The following is a 23,609-nucleotide window of genomic DNA, read 5'->3' as shown; positions in this document are numbered from 1 at the left end:
CTTCCTCAGCGCGTACAGTAAAAGGTACCAGGAGGACTTCGGATCGCTGGCTCTTCTCGTCAATATAAATATGCGAGTCTTCTTGAGCTGTACAGTGCACCCTCCGGCGTCGGCAAAATTGTATTCAAATGTACCGAGCGTGTTCGTGCTGTTGTCTCCGCTCCGGCACGGTGTGGCGAGGCTCGCTCTCCGCCCCGCCGCCGCCGCCGCCGCCTCTCACACGGTGATCTTATAGGTCCTGCGGCGCCTCCTGCAGGTGCGTCGGAACCACAGGCAGTACAGCGCGATCATCACGGTCCAGTAGAGCACGTAGGCCACGCAGCCGCACACCAGGAACTTGGTCTCCTCGCGCTTGGCGTCCGTGAGCCAGCTCTGCCGGCTCTCCCGCCACGCCGTGTAGCCCAGCCCGCCCAGCAGTATGGCCGCCCACACGGACAGCGGCAGCAGCGGCATGTAGTTGCCCACCATCTTGCGGCGGCCCGACGTGCCCCACGTGCTCACGTTCATGGTGAGGATGGCGAAGTACTTGGCGGGCAGCAGCGACGTCATGTAGAGGGCGCTGTACAGCGACATGAACACCATGAGGAGGTCGCGGCGCAGCAGGCAGGCGTAGGCCGCCTTGACGAGGCCGATGAGCTGGATGCAGCACAGGACCCAGAGGATGTCCCACAGCGTGCCCGTCCAGAACAGCTGCACCTGTTTAGAAATAATGATAATGAATAATGATGAGCTGGATGCTTAGAGATAACGATAATTAATAATGATGAGCTGGATGCTTAGAGATAACGATAATTAATAATGATGAGCTGGATGCTTAGAGATAACGATAATGAATAATGATGAGCTGGATGCTTAGAGATAACGATAATTAATAATGATGAGCTGGATGCTTAGAGATAACGATAATTAATAATGATGAGCTGGATGCTTAGAGATAACGATAATTAATAATGATGAGCTGGATGCTTAGAGTATATATTTATAGAGACGGCACCGGATTTCTCCTCCCATCCTCTTGCATTAAGTTGCTCAAAAGCGCATGAGGCGATTTCACTCCTCCTTCCGGGTATAGGAACAGAGTGCATTCTGGTATGGATTGGGCCAAATCGTGCCGTTGACTATCATTGCATGCGTTCATGTATGAAACAGCGTTCACGTGTCATTGCCCCAATAACGTCAACGTGCGCAATGAGAGTCAACGGACCAGCGCTGGCTCGAGCTGCAATACCAAATTTGGCCACTATGTCCATTTCGCCTCAGGGTTTCCTCCGGGTGCCGTCTCTATTCATATATATACTCTAAGGCTGGATTCAGCACAGCTAGGACCCACAGGACGTCCGTCCCACAGCGTGCCCGTCCAGAACAGCTGTGTACCTGTTAGAGGCAGAGCCATGAGACGTTGCACACATAGACATCAAAGGGGAGCTTCAGCCCCTGCCCTTTTTACCCGTCTGTAAAACAACTGATCTTTCCAGACAGCATTTACTACACGGTGAAAGAAATGCAAATGCCACTCCTTTCCTTCCATGCCATGCCGGAAGGAAGGCAGCATTCAGGAGAATTGCTTCCTGAAGTCTCCTGAACTTGGAACGCAGCATTTTGCGTTGAACAAATTTGTTTAGAAAATCCATGTCGTTACACAACGCATCTCCACTAGCTAAAGAGTGCTGGGTTGCGCCCCGAAAATATCTCAACGCAATGTTTTTTTTATCCCATGACTTTTGCAACCCATGTTTTTCAAGTATTCAATCATCAACATTATCTAATCTAATCCTGGGCGCTGTATACACTCCCTCTGCCAACCCGGGGAGAGCGCCGGACTGACCTCATGCTAACTTCTATACGTACCATGGTGGCCGTGACGAAGAAGGGGAACACGCCGGAGACGATGGACTCGTAGGTCATCCACAGGTGGTGCTTGTGCCACCACATGGCGTTGTACAGCCACTCGCGGAAGTAGGACTTGGTCCAGCGCGTCTGCTGGCTCAGCCAGCGCAGGAAGCCGCCGGGGGTCTCCGTGTAGCACCTGGCGTGGGCCGTGTATCTGAGAGGAGAGATGGAACCTTAAGTTAAGCTCAGTGTATCTGAGAGGAGAGATGAAACCTTAAGTTGAGCTCAGTGTATCTGAGAGGAGAGATGAAACCTTAAGTTAAGCTCAGTGTATCTGAGAGGAGAGATGAAACCTTAAGTTAAGCTCCGTGTATCTGAGAGGAGAGATGAAACCATTCACTTTATTGCTGCCTCTAGGTGGCAGCATACGCACACCTAATGCAGGGGTTCTCAACGTTTTTGTCTGGGGACCCCCAGAAATGCTTTGGCCGTGTCTCGTGAGCCCCGCCCCGCCCTCCTCCCCACCCCCAATACAAATGGACACCATGGACAGCGCTCGAACCTTTTGAGATACGGCGCTTTGAAAATCCTGTTATAATGGAGGCTCGATGGAGCTGGATTTAAAAATGCATATATGGAGTATACGGTTGTCTACGAACATACGCGTAGTTAGCACCAGTAGGTACCATGCTACCTACTTGGTGGCGTAGCCCCCCATGCTACCTACTTGGTGGCGTAGCCCCCCATGCTACCTACTTGGTGGCGTAGCCCCCCATGCTACCTACTTGGTAGCGTAGCCCCCCATGCTACCTACTTGGTGGCGTAGCCCCCCATGCTACCTAATTGGTGGCGTAGCCCCCCATGCTACCTACTTGGTGGCGTAGCCCCCCATGCTACCTACTTGGTGGCGTAGCCCCCCATGCTACCTACTTGGTAGCGTAGCCCCCCATGCTACCTACTTGGTGGCGTAGCCCCCCATGCTACCTACTTGGTGGCGTAGCCCCCCATGCTACCTACTTGGTAGCGTAGCCCCCCATGCTACCTACTTGGTAGCGTAGCCCCCCATGCTACCTACTTGGTGGCGTAGCCCCCCATGCTACCTACTTGGTGGCGTAGCCCCCCATGCTACCTACTTGGTGGCGTAGCCCCCCATGCTACCTACTTGGTGGCGTAGCCCCCCATGCTACCTACTTGGTAGCGTAGCCCCCCATGCTACCTACTTGGTGGCGTAGCCCCCCATGCTACCTACTTGGTGGCGTAGCCCCCCATGCTACCTACTTGGTAGCGTAGCCCCCCATGCTACCTACTTGGTAGCGTAGCCCCCCATGCTACCTACTTGGTGGCGTAGCCCCCCATGCTACCTACTTGGTGGCGTAGCCCCCCATGCTACCTACTTGGTGGCGTAGCCCCCCATGCTACCTACTTGGTAGCGTAGCCCCCCATGCTACCTACTTGGTGGCGTAGCCCCCCATGCTACCTACTTGGTGGCGTAGCCCATGCTCAGCATGCGGTTGGTGAGGTGTCTGTCGTCGCCGAACGTGCAGTGAGTCCCCAGGAACTTCTGGTTGTACCAGGACTCCAGGAACTGCTGGAGCAGGTCGTTTCTGTACAGCCCTGCAGGTTGAGACACCGTTAATATACAGTAGTCCATCCGCATTGAGTGGTGTAAAGTAACTTAAGGACGTGTACTTAAATACAGTAGCCTACTTAACCCATTTTGACCTGAGATCAGATTCTAAAAATGTCTTCAAAATCCCATGTCAGTCGTTCTTCGATTTTTCAAAAATAGCAGACCTGCAAGCTCGTAGCGCGCCACTCGGTGGCGCGCTATGAGCTTGTAGATCTGCTATTTTTCAATAGCTAAAGCATAACATAATGCTAACACCAAAAGGGGTTCCCGCCCAGAATGGGTTAAGTACATGTACTTTTTGAGGTGTTCGTGCTGGACATGATAATTTACAGTACTTTTACTTTCTCCTCATCTCGGATCCAAATATTGTACTTTTACTCTTATTCCGGTAAGGTGGTTAAGACTGATATGAGGTTAGGGGACTTACGTGGCCGGTTATAAGACTGATATGAGGTTAGGGGACTTACGTGGCCGGTTAAGACTGATATGAGGTTAGGGGACTTACGTGGCCGGTTATAAGACTAATATGAGGTTAGGGGACTTACGTGGCCGGTTAAGACTGTTGAGTTTAGGGGACTTACGTGGCCGGTTAAGACTGTTGAGGTTAGGGGACTTACGTGGCCGGTTAAGACTGATATGAGGTTAGGGGACTTACGCTGCCGGTTAAGACGGTTGAGGTTAGGGGACTTACGTGGCCGGTTATAAGACTGATATGAGGTTAGGGGACTTACGTGGCCGGTTATAAGACTGATATGAGGTTAGGGGACTTACGTGGCCGGTTAAGACTGATATGATGTTAGGGGACTTACGTGGCCGGTTAAGACTGATATGAGGTTAGGGGACTAACGTGGCCGGTTAAGACTGATATGAGGTTAGGGGACTTACGTGGCCGGTTATAAGACTGATATGAGGTTAGGGGACTTACGTGGCCGGTTAAGACTGATATGATGTTAGGGGACTTACGTGGCCGGTTAAGACTGATATGAGGTTAGGGGACTAACGTGGCCGGTTAAGACTGATATGAGGTTAGGGGACTTACGTGGCCGGTTATAAGACTGATATGAGGTTAGGGGACTTACGTGGCCGGTTAAGACTGTTGAGGTTAGGGGACTTACGTGGCCGGTTAAGACTGTTGAGGTTAGGGGACTTACGTGGCCGGTTAAGACTGATATGAGGTTAGGGGACTTACGCTGCCGGTTAAGACGGTTGAGGTTAGGGGACTTACGTGGCCGGTTATAAGACTGATATGAGGTTAGGGGACTTACGTGGCCGGTTATAAGACTGATATGAGGTTAGGGGACTTACGTGGCCGGTTAAGACTGATATGATGTTAGGGGACTTACGTGGCCGGTTAAGACTGATATGAGGTTAGGGGACTAACGTGGCCGGTTAAGACTGATATGAGGTTAGGGGACTTACGTGGCCGGTTATAAGACTGATATGAGGTTAGGGGACTTACGTGGCCGGTTAAGACTGTTGAGGTTAGGGGACTTACGTGGCCGGTTATAAGACTGATATGAGGTTAGGGGACTTACGCTGCCGGTTAAGACGGTTGAGGTTAGGGGACTTACGTGGCCGGTTAAGACTGATATGAGGTTAGGGGACTTACGTGGCCGGTTAAAACTGATATGAGGTTAGGGGACTTACGTGGCCGGTTAAGACTGTTGAGGTTAGGGGACTTACGCTGCCGGTTAAGACGGTTGAGGTTAGGGGACTTACGTGGCCGGTTATAAGACTGATATGAGGTTAGGGGACTTATGTGGCCGGTTATAAGACTGATATGAGGTTAGGGGTCTTACGTGGCCGGTTATAAGACTGATATGAGGTTAGGGGACTTATGTGGCCGGTTAAAACTGATATGAGGTTAGGGGACTTACGTGGCCGGTTAAGACTGATATGAGGTTAGGGGACTTACGTGGCCGGTTAAGACTGATATGATGTTAGGGGACTTACGTGGCCGGTTATAAGGCTGATATGAGGTTAGGGGACTTACGTGGCCGGTTAAGACTGATATGAGGTTAGGGGACTTACGTGGCCGGTTAAGACTGATATGATGTTAGGGGACTTATGTGGCCGGTTAAGACTGATATGATGTTAGGGGACTTACGTGGCCGGTTAAGACTGATATGATGTTAGGGGACTTACGTGGGCGGTTAAGACTGATATGAGGTTAGGGGACTTACATGCCTGGTTAAGACTGATATGAGGTTAGGGGACTTACGTGGCCGGTTAAGAAGACTGATATGAGGTTAGGGGACTTACGTGGCCGGTTAAGACTGACATGAGGTTAGGGGACTTACGTGGCCGGTTAAGAAGACTGGTATGAGGTTAGGGGACTTACGTGGCCGGTTAAGAAGACTGATATGAGGTTAGGGGACCTACGTGGTCGGTTAAGACTGATATGAGGTTAGGGGACTTACGTGGCCGGTTAAGAAGACTGATATGAGGTTAGGGGACTTACGTGGCCGGTTAAGACTGATATGAGGTTAGGGGACTTACGTGGCTGGTTAAGACTGATATGAGGTTAGGGGACTTACTGTACGTGGCCGGTTAAGACTGATATGAGGTTAGGGGACTTACGTGGATGGTTAAGACTGATTTGAGGTTAGGGGACTTATGTGGCCGGTTAAGACTGATATGAGGTTAGGGGACTTACGTGGCCGGTTAAGACTGATATGAGGTTAGGGGACTTACTGTACGTGGCCGGTTAAGACTGATATGAGGTTAGGGGACTTACGTGGCCGGTTAAGACTGATATGAGGTTAGGGGACTTACAGGCCGGTTAAGACTGATATGAGGTTAGGGGATTTACGTGGCCGGTTAAGACTGATATGAGTTTAGGGGACTTACGTGGCCGGTTAAGACTCATGGAAGTGCTCCTCACTCACCCAGGGGTCCGCTGATGCAGGACACACAGTTGAAGAAGGACTGGCAGGAGCGCTCCACGTTGAAGGCCATCCAGTAGCGCAGGCTGCTCATGAAGCTCACGTAGCTCTCCTTCATGTTCAGGATCATCACGTCTCCGCCCACCGCCCCGAAGCGCGCGTCGCTCTCCAGAACCTTCACCAGCTCCATGGTGGCCATGTGGTCCAGCTTGGTGTCCGAGTCACACACCTGGGGGGGCGGGGAGGGAGAGAGAGAGAGAGAGAGAGAGAGAGAGAGAGAGAGAGAGAGGACCAATTATATGAATAATATGGTTCAGAATGGGTGACGTGCTCTTTGAAATGAAATGGGTTCATGTGTTTCGTCCGACAGAGCATTGGTCCGAACGACAACCTACCTCAAACCCTCACCCTAACCCTAACCTTCCCCGGGGCAGCACACCTAAACCTAACCCCAACCCTCTCCCGACCCCCAACGCACCTCGGACCAATGCTCCTTCCAACCAATGCTCCGTCGGACCATAGTATGCCTCCCCTTTGAAATAGTTTGTTTTAAGTGAAGTGAAAGCAGGCCGTAGCATAGACAGTGATTTAGGAACAGAGAATAAGGGAGTCCCAACACTGTTAAACATCGTGTGCAGATAAAGACTTCATGATGAGGATGTTGGAGGGAAAACAACATTCCTCCTCACGACTGAACTCATTCACAAGTTGTTCTGTATAGAAAACACTTTGATCTGCCTCTGGACAGTATGTGGTGAACGTTCCCCTAAATGTTTTCTTAAAGGTACTGTACTGTTTATTTGATTAAAAGGTTATAAGGCTCTGTATTCTCATCGTTGCAATAGTGTTTGTTCAGTAACAGTGTGTTCAGTAACAGAGTGAAATAGCTCTATATTGTGAGAGTAATCATTGCTATAGTGTGAGTGTTAAATAGCTCTATATTGTGACAGTAATCATTGCTATAGAGAGTGTGTTCAGTAACAGTGTTAAATAGCTCTATATTGTGACAGTAATCATTGCTATAGAGTGTGTTCAGTAACAGTGTTAAATAGCTCTATATTGTGACAGTAATCATTGCTATAGAGTGTGTTCAGTAACAGTGTTAAATAGCTCTATATTGTAATTTGTGACAGTAATCATTGCTATAGTGTGTGTTCAGTAACAGTGTTAAATAGCTCTATATTGTGACAGTAATCATTGCTATAGTGTGTGTTCAGTAACAGTGTTAAATAGCTCTATATTGTGACAGTAATCATTGCTATATAGAGTGTGTGTTCAGGGGTCTCCGGTATCCGTAGAGAAGGTCAGAAAACATGCATTTATAATTCAGAAAAAGGAAAGTCCATTTCAAAGGCTTCCCGTACCTGGATGTAGTCGACGGAGGAGCCCAGGGCTTTGAAGGCGGTGTACATGACCTCCCGCTTACCGCCCCACTTCTGCATGATGCACACACACTGTCTGGAAGCAATCAGCTGCTCCACCTCATGCCGCTGGGGGTCCTCCCCAAGCACATACCCAGCACTGTCCTCCTGGCCACCGGGAGCTGGCACAGAGGGGAAAGGAACTACAAATGAGTACATCTGTCCCCATGAAGCACATACCCCCCCCGGCACCGGGAGCTGGCACAGAGGGAAAGGAACTACAAATTAGTACATCTGTCCCCATGAAGCAAATACCCTCCCTTTTTGGATGGGGGTCCGCGGGCAAAAACGTCTACACAATTAGAGTATGTAGAAGAAATTGTAATTCTGATCAAATTTTGCCTGTTCTCTCTCCTACCCACATCAGTACAGTGGAATTGTGGACAAAATCGTATCCAACGACAACAGAATATTCTAAGTGTTGGGTCTGAGAGGCTAAATCTCAATATGGTGTTCCGCGGCTCAAATGCCGAATAAATAACGAGCCTTGATATGCTCGAGACTAGAGATGTCCCGATACTGTATCGGGAAAAGTATCGGATCGGCCCTTATTTGTCATATCGGGTCATATCGGTATCGGCAAATATGCCAGTCTAACCAGTGATCCGAAACAGGGGTAAGGGGTTGACACTATGGTAGGTAAATAAAATGTTGGGACATGTGGAGTTTGCTTTGGAGTTGCCCAAACTGCAAGTGCACATTTAAACACAACACGAGATATATAGCTAGATAGCTATAAACACAACATGAGATCACGACACTGGTATCGGTATTCGGTATTGGTATCGGCTAACACAGGAATTGAGGTATCGGGATCGGATCGGATCGGAAAAAGTGTATCGGGACATCCCTACTCGAGACCATGCCCCACGGGCTGCATGGGTCAGGCTAGTGAGGCTACTGGCATACTGACCTTTGAGGCCGGCCTCCTGGGCGGCGGCGACGGGGTCCCAGGCGTGGTAGTTGTTCTTCCAGACGTAACATCCGGGGTCCTGGTCCTGAAACACCTCCCGGAACATCTCCATCATGTAGCGGTCCTCCTCCGTGTTCCCGTCCACCACCATGATGACCCGCAGCAGCTCCGGGGGGTACTTCAGGGCCCGGATGGAGTTCAGGCACTGCCTGTGTGTGTGAAGAACATCCAGGGTTATTAGTAGGTTTGTTTTTTTTTGGCTCCCGATCCGATTCCGATCATTATTTTGATTTTGAGTATCTGCCGATACCGATTTTTCCCGATCCGATATTTATATATTTGTTTATAGAAGACGTTTATGCCATATCACAATAGTACAATATCCAAAATCACAGACAATTTCCAGTCTAATATGGAGCTGTAATACAGTCTTTCCCCCTGTAGCCTACGTATCTTTTTGTTCAGCACCTGTAGAATTTAGTTTTGAGATGTGCGTACTTCCCTTTGGCTTCTCTTACCTGAGGTAATCAGGGTCTTCCTGGTAAGGCTGAGATTGTACAGTTCTTACCTGAGGTAAGCAGGGTCTTCCTGGTAGGCTGAGATGGTACAGTTCTTACCTGAGGTAAGCAGGGTCTTCCTGGTAAGGCTGAGATGGTATACAGTTCTTACCTGAGGTAAGCAGGGTCTTCCTGGTAAGGCTGAGATGGTATACAGTTCTTACCTGAGGTAAGCAGGGTCTTCCTGATAGGCTGAGATGGTATACAGTTCTTACCTGAGGTAAGCAGGGTCTTCCTGGTAGGCTGAGATGGTACAGTGCTTACCTGAGGTAAGCAGGGTCTTCCTGGTAAGGCTGAGATGGTACAGTTCTTACCTGAGGTAAGCAGGGTCTTCCTGGTAAGGCTGAGATGGTACAGTTCTTACCTGAGGTAAGCAGGGTCTTCCTGGTAGGCTGAGATGGTACAGTTATTACCTGAGGTAAGCAGGGTCTTCCTGGTAAGGCTGAGATGGTATACAGTTCCTACCTGAGGTAAGCAAGGTCTTCCTGGTAAGGCTCAAGGACAGTCTAAGAAGGATGAGACGCGAAGACCGTACGGGCGACGCCATGTTGCTTATGGTGCTCCATGGAAGGAAAGAAACATGCGCAATGGGCTATATGCAGCCAACACTTCCGCGTTCAGCTTCCTTGGTCTCAACTGCGCATGTTTCTTTCCTTCCAAAGCAACATGGCGTCGCCCGTACGGTCTTCGCGTCTCATCCTTCTTAGACTGTCCTTGGTAAGGCTGAGATGGTATACAGTTCTTACCTGAGGTAAACAGGGTCTTCCTGATAGGCTGAGATGGTATACAGTTCTTACCTGAGGTAAGCAGTGTCTTCCTGGTAAGGCTGAGATGGTATACAGTTCTTACCTGAGGTAAGCAGGGTCTTCCTGGTAAGGCTGAGATGGTACAGTGCTTACCTAAGGTAAGCAGGGTCCTCCTGGTAGGCTGAGATGGTACAGTTCTTACCTGAGGTAAGCAGGGTCTTCCTGGTAGGCTGAGATGGTACAGTTCTTACCTGAGGTAAGCAGGGTCCTCCTGGTAGGCTGAGATGGTACAGTTCTTACCTGAGGTAAGCAGGGTCTTCCTGGTAGGCTGAGATGGTACAGTTCTTACCTGAGGTAAACAGGGTCTTCCTGGTAGGCTGAGATGGTACAGTTCTTACCTGAGGTAAGCAGGGTCTTCCTGGTAGGCTGAGATGGTACAGTGCTTACCTGAGGTAAGCAGGGTCTTCCTGGTAGGCTGAGATGGTACAGTTCTTACCTGAGGTAAGCAGGGTCTTCCTGGTAGGCTGAGATGGTGAAGCCCACGGTCTTGGAGAAGGTGCAGGGCTCCTTCACGGTCTTCATGCGACGGTGCTCGATGAAGGCGAAGATGCTCTGGAAGAGGACGTGAAGACCCAGCAGGAGACCATACAACCCGAAGGACACGATGCCGTAGGGAGAGGTGGCCAGCTGGAAGCCTGCAATATAACAATAATTATATAACTAATCATTCTAGAAGACATTGCGTATTAGTCAACTAAATATCATCAGATTTTTGTCGACTAAATCGACAGTTGATTTTGTCGACTAAAATGTTTTTTGGCGGGCCTTGATTGCGCCGTAATATCGGCAACGGGAGTTGGCACTTGGTTGCATGCTGAAAATAGCCGATCTACAAATTTCAATCTACAGATTTCAACGTGTCGACATGTTGTGAGCTTGTAGATCGGCTATTTTCAAAGCGCAACACCCGGACGCAACCAAACATAAAACGACTTGGCTTTTAGTTCTACTGGATCTCTTCTCCACTAGTCGCTCCTAACATTTTAGTCTAGTTAGTTTTTATTTGTTGACAAAATTGTCAATATATTTAGTCTTAATACGTTTTAGCCATCATAGCTTATAGTTAGCATCGCTCCCAGCCTTACTCATCATCTGTGAAGAGAAAAGCCTGGTCACAATGTAAGGCCTGGTCACAATGTAAGGCCTGGTCACAATGTAAGGCCTGGTCACAATGTAAGGCCTGGTCACAATGTAAGGCCTGGTCACAATGTAAAGCCTGGTCACAATGTAAGGCCTGGTCACAATGTAAGGCCTGGTCACAATGTAAAGCCTGGTCACAATGTAAGGCCTGGTCACAATGTAAGGCCTGGTCACAATGTAAGGCCTGGTCACAATGTAAAGCCTGGTCACAATGTAAAGCCTGGTCACAATGTAAGGCCTGGTCACAATGTAAGGCCTGGTCACAATGAAAGGCCTGGTCACAATGTAAGGCCTGGTCACAATGTAAGGCCTGGTCACAATGTAAGGCCTGGTCACAATGTAAGGCCTGGTCACAATGTAAAGCCTGGTCACAATGTAAAGCCTGGTCACAATGTAAAGCCTGGTCACAATGTAAGGCCTGGTCACAATGTAAGGCCTGGTCACAATGTAAGGCCTGGTCACAATGTAAGGCCTGGTCACAATGTAAGGCCTGGTCACAATGTAAGGCCTGGTCACAATGTAAGGCCTGGTCACAATGTAAGGCCTGGTCACAATGTAAGGCCTGGTCACAATGTAAGGCCTGGTCACAATGTAAGGCCTGGTCACAATGTAAGGCCTGGTCACAATGTAAGGCCTGGTCACAATGTAAGGCCTGGTCACAATGTAAGGCCTGGTCACAATGTAAGGCCTGGTCACAATGTAAGGCCTGGTCACAATGTAAGGCCTGGTCACAATGTAAAGCCTGGTCACAATGTAAAGCCTGGTCACAATGTAAGGCCTGGTCACAATGTAAGGCCTGGTCACAATGTAAGGCCTGGTCACAATGTAAAGCCTGGTCACAATGTAAGGCCTGGTCACAATGTAAGGCCTGGTCACAATGTAAAGCCTGGTCAATGTAAGGCCTGGTCACAATGTAAGGCCTGGTCACAATGTAAGGCCTGGTCACAATGTAAAGCCTGGTCACAATGTAAAGCCTGGTCACAATGTAAAGCCTGGTCACAATGTAAGGCCTGGTCACAATGTAAGGCCTGGTCACAATGTAAGGCCTGGTCACAATGTAAGGCCTGGTCACAATGTAAGGCCTGGTCACAATGTAAGGCCTGGTCACAATGTAAGGCCTGGTCACAATGTAAGGCCTGGTCACAATGTAAGGCCTGGTCACAATGTAAAGCCTGGTCAATGTAAGGCCTGGTCACAATGTAAGGCCTGGTCACAATGTAAGGCCTGGTCACAATGTAAGGCCTGGTCACAATGTAAGGCCTGGTCACAATGTAAGGCCTGGTCACAATGTAAGGCCTGGTCACAATGTAAGGCCTGGTCACAATGTAAGGCCTGGTCACAATGTAAGGCCTGGTCACAATGTAAGGCCTGGTCACAATGTAAGGCCTGGTCACAATGTAAGGCCTGGTCACAATGTAAGGCCTGGTCACAATGTAAGGCCTGGTCACAATGTAAGGCCTGGTCACAATGTAAAGCCTGGTCACAATGTAAGGCCTGGTCACAATGTAAGGCCTGGTCACAATGTAAGGCCTGGTCACAATGTAAGGCCTGGTCACAATGTAAGGCCTGGTCACAATGTAAGGCCTGGTCACAATGTAAAGCCTGGTCACAATGTAAAGCCTGGTCACAATGTAAGGCCTGGTCACAATGTAAGGCCTGGTCACAATGTAAGGCCTGGTCACAATGTAAGGCCTGGTCACAATGTAAGGCCTGGTCACAATGTAAGGCCTGGTCACAATGTAAGGCCTGGTCACAATGTAAGGCCTGGTCACAATGTAAGGCCTGGTCACAATGTAAGGCCTGGTCACAATGTAAGGCCTGGTCACAATGTAAGGCCTGGTCACAATGTAAGGCCTGGTCACAATGTAAGGCCTGGTCACAATGTAAGGCCTGGTCACAATGAAAGGCCTGGTCACAATGTAAGGCCTGGTCACAATGTAAGGCCTGGTCACAATGTAAGGCCTGGTCACAATGTAAGGCCTGGTCACAATGTAAGGCCTGGTCACAATGTAAAGCCTGGTCACAATGTAAGGCCTGGTCACAATGTAAGGCCTGGTCACAATGTAAGGCCTGGTCACAATGTAAGGCCTGGTCACAATGTAAGGCCTGGTCACAATGTAAGGCCTGGTCACAATGTAAGGCCTGGTCACAATGTAAGGCCTGGTCACAATGTAAGGCCTGGTCACAATGTAAGGCCTGGTCACAATGTAAGGCCTGGTCACAATGTAAGGCCTGGTCACAATGTAAGGCCTGGTCACAATGTAAGGCCTGGTCACAATGTAAGGCCTGGTCACAATGTAAGGCCTGGTCACAATGTAAGGCCTGGTCACAATGTAAGGCCTGGTCACAATGTAAGGCCTGGTCACAATGTAAGGCCTGGTCACAATGTAAGGCCTGGTCACAATGTAAGGCCTGGTCACAATGTAAGGCCTGGTCACAATGTAAGGCCTGGTCACAATGTAAGGCCTGGTCACAATGTAAGGCCTGGTCACAATGTAAGGCCTGGTCACAATGTAAGGCCTGGTCACAATGTAAGGCCTGGTCACAATGTAAGGCCTGGTCACAATGTAAGGCCTGGTCACAATGTAAGGCCTGGTCACAATGTAAGGCCTGGTCACAATGTAAGGCCTGGTCACAATGTAAGGCCTGGTCACAATGTAAGGCCTGGTCACAATGTAAGGCCTGGTCACAATGTAAAGCCTGGTCACAATGTAAGGCCTGGTCACAATGTAAAGCCTGGTCACAATGTAAGGCCTGGTCACAATGTAAGGCCTGGTCACAATGTAAGGCCTGGTCACAATGTAAGGCCTGGTCACAATGTAAGGCCTGGTCACAATGTAAGGCCTGGTCACAATGTAAGGCCTGGTCACAATGTAAGGCCTGGTCACAATGTAAGGCCTGGTCACAATGTAAGGCCTGGTCACAATGTAAGGCCTGGTCACAATGTAAGGCCTGGTCACAATGTAAGGCCTGGTCACAATGTAAGGCCTGGTCACAATGTAAGGCCTGGTCACAATGTAAGGCCTGGTCACAATGTAAGGCCTGGTCACAATGTAAGGCCTGGTCACAATGTAAGGCCTGGTCACAATGTAAGGCCTGGTCACAATGTAAGGCCTGGTCACAATGTAAAGCCTGGTCACAATGTAAGGCCTGGTCACAATGTAAGGCCTGGTCACAATGTAAGGCCTGGTCACAATGTAAGGCCTGGTCACAATGTAAGGCCTGGTCACAATGTAAGGCCTGGTCACAATGTAAGGCCTGGTCACAATGTAAGGCCTGGTCACAATGTAAAGCCTGGTCACAATGTAAGGCCTGGTCACAATGTAAGGCCTGGTCACAATGTAAGGCCTGGTCACAATGTAAGGCCTGGTCACAATGTAAGGCCTGGTCACAATGTAAGGCCTGGTCACAATGTAAAGCCTGGTCACAATGTAAGGCCTGGTCACAATGTAAAGCCTGGTCAATGTAAGGCCTGGTCACAATGTAAGGCCTGGTCACAATGTAAGGCCTGGTCACAATGTAAGGCCTGGTCACAATGTAAGGCCTGGTCACAATGTAAGGCCTGGTCACAATGTAAGGCCTGGTCACAATGTAAGGCCTGGTCACAATGTAAAGCCTGGTCACAATGTAAGGCCTGGTCACAATGTAAGGCCTGGTCACAATGTAAGGCCTGGTCACAATGTAAGGCCTGGTCACAATGTAAAGCCTGGTCACAATGTAAGGCCTGGTCACAATGTAAGGCCTGGTCACAATGTAAGGCCTGGTCACAATGTAAGGCCTGGTCACAATGTAAGGCCTGGTCACAATGTAAAGCCTGGTCAATGTAAAGCCTGGTCACAATGTAAGGCCTGGTCACTGTAAGGCCTGGTCACAATGTAAGGCCTGGTCACTGTAAGGCCTGGTCACTGTAAGGCCTGGTCACAATGTAAGGCCTGGTCACTGTAAGGCCTGGTCACAATGTAAGGCCTGGTCACAATGTAAGGCCTGGTCACTGTAAGGCCTGGTCACTGTAAGGCCTGGTCACAATGTAAGGCCTGGTCACTGTAAGGCCTGGTCACAATGTAAGGCCTGGTCACAATGTAAAGCCTGGTCACAATGTAAGGCCTGGTCACAATGTAAAGCCTGGTCACAATGTAAGGCCTGGTCACAATGTAAGGCCTGGTCACAATGTAAGGCCTGTCACTGTAAGGCCTGGTCACAATGTAAGGCCTGGTCAATGTAAGGCCTGGTCAATGTAAGGCCTGGTCACAATGTAAGGCCTGGTCACAATGTAAGGCCTGGTCACAATGTAAGGCCTGGTCACAATGTAAGGCCTGGTCACTGTAAGGCCTGGTCACTGTAAGGCCTGGTCACAATGTAAGGCCTGGTCACTGTAAGGCCTGGTCACAATGTAAGGCCTGGTCACAATGTAAAGCCTGGTCACAATGTAAGGCCTGGTCACAATGTAAAGCCTGGTCACAATGTAAGGCCTGGTCACAATGTAAGGCCTGGTCACAATGTAAGGCCTGTCACTGTAAGGCCTGGTCACAATGTAAGGCCTGGTCAATGTAAGGCCTGGTCAATGTAAGGCCTGGTCAATGTAAGGCCTGGTCAATGTAAGGCCTGGTCACAATGTAAGGCCTGGTCACAATGTAAGGCCTGGTCAATGTAAAGCCTGGTCAATGTAAGGCCTGGTCACAATGTAAGGCCTGGTCAATGTAAGGCCTGGTCAATGTAAGGCCTGGTCACAATGTAAGGCCTGGTCACAATGTAAGGCCTGGTCACAATGTAAGGCCTGGTCACAATGTAAGGCCTGGTCACAATGTAAGGCCTGGTCAATGTAAGGCCTGGTCACAATGTAAGGCCTGGTCACAATGTAAGGCCTGGTCACAATGTAAGGCCTGGTCACAATGTAAGGCCTGGTCACAATGTAAGGCCTGGTCACAATGTAAAGCCTGGTCACAATGTAAAGCCTGGTCACAATGTAAGGCCTGGTCACAATGTAAAGCCTGGTCACAATGTAAGGCCTGGTCACAATGTAAGGCCTGGTCACAATGTAAGGCCTGGTCAATGTAAAGCCTGGTCACAATGTAAGGCCTGGTCACAATGTAAAGCCTGGTCACAATGTAAGGCCTGGTCACAATGTAAGGCCTGGTCACAATGTAAAGCCTGGTCACAATGTAAGGCCTGGTCACAATGTAAAGCCTGGTCACAATGTAAGGCCTGGTCACAATGTAAGGCCTGGTCACAATGTAAGGCCTGGTCACAATGTAAAGCCTGGTCACAATGTAAGGCCTGGTCACAATGTAAGGCCTGGTCACAATGTAAAGCCTGGTCACAATGTAAGGCCTGGTCACAATGTAAGGCCTGGTCACAATGTAAAGCCTGGTCACAATGTAAGGCCTGGTCACAATGTAAGGCCTGGTCACAATGTAAGGCCTGGTCACAATGTAAAGCCTGGTCACAATGTAAGGCCTGGTCACAATGTAAAGCCTGGTCACAATGTAAGGCCTGGTCAATGTAAGGCCTGGTCACTGTAAGGCCTGGTCAATGTAAGGCCTGGTCACAATGTAAGGCCTGGTCACAATGTAAGGCCTGGTCACAATGTAAAGCCTGGTCACAATGTAAGGCCTGGTCACTGTAAGGCCTGGTCACTGTAAGGCCTGGTCACAATGTAAGGCCTGGTCACAATGTAAGGCCTGGTCACAATGTAAGGCCTGGTCACTGTAAGGCCTGGTCACAATGTAAGGCCTGGTCAATGTAAGGCCTGGTCACAATGTAAGGCCTGGTCACAATGTAAGGCCTGGTCACAATGTAAAGCCTGGTCACAATGTAAGGCCTGGTCACAATGTAAGGCCTGGTCACAATGTAAGGCCTGGTCAATGTAAGGCATGATGAGATTGCATGACATTGTCATGCCGGAACAATCCGTCAGACTTATTTCCCCCAGATGTGATATTTTTCGACCAATCACAACACTTGTTTCATTCACAGATTTGTAAAGTGCCGAGTTCAATAAGGCCCACGCCATCACTCCCAAGACCACCAGGGTTAAATAAAGACCCCTACCTCCACACCATCACCGCCAGGACCACCAGGGTTAAATAAAGACCCCTACCTCCACACCATCACCCCCAGGACCACCAGGGTTAAATAAAGACCCCTAGCTCTGACGTAGGCCCACACCATCACCCCCAGGACCACCGGGGTTAAATAAAGACCCCTACCTCCACACCATCACCCCCAGGTCCACCAGGGTTAAATAAAGACCCCTACCTCTGACGTAGGCCCACACCATCACCCCCAGGACCACCAGGGTTAAATAAAGACCCCTACCTCCACACCATCACCCCTAAGACCACCAGGGTTAAATAAAGAGCCCTACCTCCACACCATCACCCCCAGGACCACCAGGGTTAAATAAAGAGCCCTACCTCCACACCATCACCCCCAGGACCACCAGGGTTAAATAAAGACCCCTACCTCTGACGTAGGCCCACACCATCACCCCCAGGACCACCAGGGTTAAATAAAGACCCCTACCTCCACACCATCACCCCCAAGACCACCAGGGTTAAATAAAGAGCCCTACCTCCACACCATCACCCCCAGGACCACCAGGGTTAAATAAAGAGCCCTACCTCCACACCATCACCCCCAGGACCACCAGGGTTAAATAAAGAGCCCTACCTCCACACCATCACCCCCAGGACCACCAGGGTTAAATAAAGAGCCCTACCTCCACACCATCACCCCCAAGACCACCAGGGTTAAATAAAGACCCCTACCTCCACACCATCACCCCCAGGACCACCAGGGTTAAATAAAGACCCCTACCTCTGACGTAGGCCCACACCATCACCCCCAAGACCACCGGGGTTAAATAAAGAGCCCTACCTCCACACCATCACCCCCAGGACCACCAGGGTTAAATAAAGACTCCTACCTCCACACCATCACCCCCAGGACCACCAGGGTTAAATAAAGACCCCTACCTCCACACCATCACCCCCAGGACCACCAGGGTTAAATAAAGACCCCTACCTCCACACCATCACCCCCAGGACCACCAGGGTTAAATAAAGACCCCTACCTCCACACCAGGACCACCAGGGTTAAATAAAGACCCCTACCTCTGACGTAGGCCCACACCATCACCCCCAGGACCACCAGGGTTAAATAAAGACCCCTACCTCCACACCATCACCCCCAGGTCCACCAGGGTTATAAATAAAGACCCCTACCTCCACACCATCACCCCCAGGACCACCAGGGTTAAATAAAGAGCCCTACCTCCACACCATCACCCCCAGGACCACCGGGGTTAAATAAAGAGCCCTACCTCCACACCATCACCCCCAGGACCCCGGGGTTAAATAAAGACCCCTACCTCCACACCATCACCCCCAGGACCCCGGGGTTAAATAAAGACCCCTACCTCCACACCATCACCCCCAGGACCACCAGGGTTAAATAAAGACCCCTACCTCCACACCATCACCCCCAGGACCACCGGGGTTAAATAAAGAGCCCTACCTCCACACCATCACCCCCAGGACCCCGGGGTTAAATAAAGACCCCTACCTCCACACCATCACCCCCAGGACCACCAGGGTTAAATAAAGACCCCTACCTCCACACCATCACCCCTAAGACCACCAGGGTTAAATAAAGAGCCCTACCTCCACACCATCACCCCTAAGACCACCAGGGTTAAATAAAGACCCCTACCTCCACACCATCACCCCTAAGACCACCAGGGTTAAATAAAGACCCCTACCTCCACACCATCACCCCCAAGACCACCAGGGTTAAATAAAGACCCCTACCTCCACACCATCACCCCCAGGACCACCAGGGTTAAATAAAGACCCCTACCTCCACACCATCACCCCCAGGACCACCGGGGTTAAATAAAGACCCCTACCTCCACACCATCACCCCCAGGACCATGAGGGTTAAATAAAGACCCCTACCTCCACACCATCACCCACAGGACCACCAGGGTTAAATAAAGACCCCTACCTCCACACCATCACCCCCAGGACCACCGGGGTTAAATAAAGAGCCCTACCTCCACACCATCACCCCCAGGACCATGAGGGTTAAATAAAGACCCCTACCTCCACACCATCACCCACAGGACCACCAGGGTTAAATAAAGACCCCTACCTCCACACCATCACCCCCAGGACCACCAGGGTTAAATAAAGACCCCTACCTCCACACCAGGACCACCAGGGTTAAATAAAGACCCCTACCTCCACACCAGGACCACCAGGGTTAAATAAAGACCCCTACCTCCACACCAGGACCACCAGGGTTAAATAAAGACCCCTACCTCTGACGTAGGCCCACACCATCACCCCCAGGACCACCAGGGTTAAATAAAGACCCCTACCTCCACAGCATCACCTCCAAGACCACCAGGGTTATAAATAAAGACCCCTACCTCCACACCATCACCCCCAGGACCACCGGGGTTAAATAAAGACCCCTACCTCCACACCATCACCCCCAGGACCACCAGGGTTAAATAAAGAGCCCTACCTCCACACCATCACCCCCAGGACCACCGGGGTTAAATAAAGAGCCCTACCTCCACACCATCACCCCCAGGACCACCAGGGTTAAATAAAGAGCCCTACCTCCACACCATCACCCCCAGGACCCCGGGGTTAAATAAAGACCCCTACCTCCACACCATCACCCCCAAGACCATGAGGGTTAAATAAAGACCCCTACCTCTGACGTAGGCCCACACCATCACCCCCAGGACCACCAGGGTTAAATAAAGACCCCTACCTCCACACCATCACCCCCAGGACCACCAGGGTTAAATAAAGACCCCTACCTCCACACCATCACCGCCAGGACCACCAGGGTTAAATAAAGACCCCTACCTCCACACCATCACCCCCAGGACCACCAGGGTTAAATAAAGAGCCCTACCTCCACACCATCACCCCCAGGACCACCAGGGTTAAATAAAGACCCCTACCTCCACACCATCACCCCCAGGACCACCAGGGTTAAATAAAGACCCCTACCTCCACACCATCACCCCCAGGACCACCAGGTTAAATAAAGACCCCTACCTCCACACCATCACCCCCAGGTCCACCAGGGTTAAATAAAGACCCCTACCTCTGACGTAGGCCCACACCATCACCCCCAGGACCACCAGGGTTAAATAAAGACCCCTACCTCCACACCATCACCCCCAGGTCCACCAGGGTTATAAATAAAGACCCCTACCTCCACACCATCACCCCCAGGACCACCAGGGTTAAATAAAGAGCCCTACCTCCACACCATCACCCCCAGGACCACCGGGGTTAAATAAAGAGCCCTACCTCCACACCATCACCCCCAGGACCCCGGGGTTAAATAAAGACCCCTACCTCCACACCATCACCCCCAGGACCACCAGGGTTAAATAAAGACCCCTACCTCCACACCATCACCTCCAAGACCACCAGGGTTATAAATAAAGACCCCTACCTCCACACCATCACCCCCAGGACCCCGGGGTTAAATAAAGACCCCTACCTCCACACCATCACCCCCAGGACCACCAGGGTTAAATAAAGACCCCTACCTCCACACCATCACCCCTAAGACCACCAGGGTTAAATAAAGAGCCCTACCTCCACACCATCACCCCTAAGACCACCAGGGTTAAATAAAGAGCCCTACCTCCACACCATCACCCCTAAGACCACCAGGGTTAAATAAAGACCCCTACCTCCACACCATCACCCCCAAGACCACCAGGGTTAAATAAAGACCCCTACCTCCACACCATCACCCCCAAGACCACCGGGGTTAAATAAAGAGCCCTACCTCCACACCATCACCCCCAGGACCACCAGGGTTAAATAAAGACCCCTACCTCCACACCATCACCCCCAGGACCACCAGGGTTAAATAAAGACCCCTACCTCCACACCATCACCCCCAGGACCACCAGGGTTAAATAAAGACCCCTACCTCCACACCATCACCCCCAGGACCACCGGGGTTAAATAAAGAGCCCTACCTCCACACCATCACCCCCAGGACCATGAGGGTTAAATAAAGACCCCTACCTCCACACCATCACCCACAGGACCACCAGGGTTAAATAAAGACCCCTACCTCCACACCATCACCCCCAGGACCACCAGGGTTAAATAAAGACCCCTACCTCCACACCAGGACCACCAGGGTTAAATAAAGACCCCTACCTCCACACCAGGACCACCAGGGTTAAATAAAGACCCCTACCTCTGACGTAGGCCCACACCATCACCCCCAGGACCACCAGGGTTAAATAAAGACCCCTACCTCCACAGCATCACCTCCAAGACCACCAGGGTTATAAATAAAGACCCCTACCTCCACACCATCACCCCCAGGACCACCGGGGTTAAATAAAGACCCCTACCTCCACACCATCACCCCCAGGACCACCAGGGTTAAATAAAGACCCCTACCTCCACACCATCACCCCCAGGACCACCGGGGTTAAATAAAGAGCCCTACCTCCACACCATCACCCCCAGGACCCCGGGGTTAAATAAAGACCCCTACCTCCACACCATCACCCCCAAGACCATGAGGGTTAAATAAAGACCCCTACCTCTGACGTAGGCCCACACCATCACCCCCAGGACCACCAGGGTTAAATAAAGACCCCTACCTCCACACCAGGACCACCAGGGTTAAATAAAGACCCCTACCTCCACACCATCACCCCCAGGACCACCAGGTTAAATAAAGACCCCTACCTCCACACCATCACCCCCAGGACCACCAGGGTTAAATAAAGACCCCTACCTCCACACCATCACCCCCAGGACCACCAGGGTTAAATAAAGAGCCCTACCTCCACACCATCACCCCCAGGACCACCAGGGTTAAATAAAGACCCCTACCTCCACACCATCACCCCCAGGACCACCGGGGTTAAATAAAGAGCCCTACCTCCACACCATCACCCCCAGGACCACCAGGGTTAAATAAAGACCCCTACCTCCACACCATCACCCCCAGGACCACCAGGGTTAAATAAAGACCCCTACCTCCACACCATCACCCCCAGGACCACCAGGGTTAAATAAAGACCCCTACCTCCACACCATCACCCCCAGGTTCACCAGGGTTAAATAAAGACCCCTACCTCCACACCATCACCCCCAGGTTCACCAGGGTTAAATAAAGACCCCTACCTCCACACCATCACCCCCAGGACCACCAGGGTTAAATAAAGACCCCTACCTCCACACCATCACCCCCAGGACCACCAGGGTTAAATAAAGACCCCTACCTCCACACCATCACCCCCAGGACCACCAGGGTTAAATAAAGACCCATACCTCTGACGTAGGCCCACACCATCACCCCCAGGACCACCAGGGTTAAATAAAGACCCCTACCTCCACACCATCACCCCCAGGACCACCAGGGTTAAATAAAGACCCCTACCTCCACACCATCACCCCCAGGACCACCAGGGTTAAATAAAGACCCCTACCTCCACACCATCACCCCCAGGACCACCGGGGTTAAATAAAGAGCCCTACCTCCACACCATCACCCCCAAGACCACCAGGGTTAAATAAAGAGCCCTACCTCCACACCATCACCCCTAAGACCACCAGGGTTAAATAAAGAGCCCTACCTCCACACCATCACCCCCAGGACCACCAGGGTTAAATAAAGACCCCTACCTCCACACCATCACCCCCAAGACCACCAGGGTTAAATAAAGACCCCTACCTCCACACCATCACCCCCAGGACCACCAGGGTTATAAATAAAGACCCCTACCTCCACACCATCACCCCCAGGGTTATAAATAAAGACCCCTACCTCCACACCATCACCCCCAAGACCACCAGGGTTAAATAAAGACCCCTACCTCCACACCATCACCCCCAGGACCACCAGGGTTATAAATAAAGACCCCTACCTCCACACCATCACCCCCAAGACCACCAGGGTTAAATAAAGACCCCTACCTCCACACCATCACCGCCAGGACCACCAGGGTTAAATAAAGACCCCTACCTCTGACGTAGGCCCACACCATCACCCCCAGGACCACCAGGGCGAACAGGAAGGTGAAGAATGCCCGGACCACCGAGCCCAGCTTCCGCAGGAGAGGTTTCAGCTCCATGTCTGACTGACGGTGGTGTGTCTGTTATCTGTATGGAGACATAATGAAGTGCATTTAATTAATTGCATTTTTATAGCACTTTTCCACGTGCTCAAAGCGCTTTACAACGGTTCATTCATTCATACGTTGGGAGGTGAAGCGGCGAACAGTCGACGCCTGCAGCGTCCTCACTTCCCACATTCACACACCAATGGTGGCGAGCTCACACACCAACTGACTCATTGGAGGCAGTGTGGGGTTCAGTGTCTTGCCCAAGGACACTTCGACATGTGGACAGGAGGAGTC

At 50.8% G+C, this 23,609-nt stretch overlaps 1 protein-coding gene across 1 annotated transcript; it reads right to left on the bottom strand.

Moving 5' to 3' along the window:
- Positions 1-216: 216 nt before the first annotated feature.
- has1 (hyaluronan synthase 1) lies at positions 217-23,324 on the bottom strand (the record flags this gene model as incomplete). Its single annotated transcript, XM_079503881.1, has 8 exons — positions 217-696; positions 1,849-2,044; positions 3,312-3,444; positions 6,349-6,574; positions 7,710-7,888; positions 8,668-8,888; positions 10,479-10,677; positions 23,216-23,324. 8 exons carry the CDS (start codon positions 23,322-23,324, stop codon positions 217-219), a joined length of 1,743 nt encoding a protein of 580 aa, XP_079360007.1.
- Positions 23,325-23,609: the final 285 nt, after the last annotated feature.

Source organism: Electrona antarctica (assembly GCF_951216825.1).
Source record: "Electrona antarctica genome assembly, chromosome: 6".
Lineage (NCBI taxonomy): Eukaryota > Metazoa > Chordata > Actinopteri > Myctophiformes > Myctophidae > Electrona > Electrona antarctica.
Note: the sequence above shows the minus strand (reverse complement) of the source record. Positions and strands in the feature narration are given on the sequence as shown.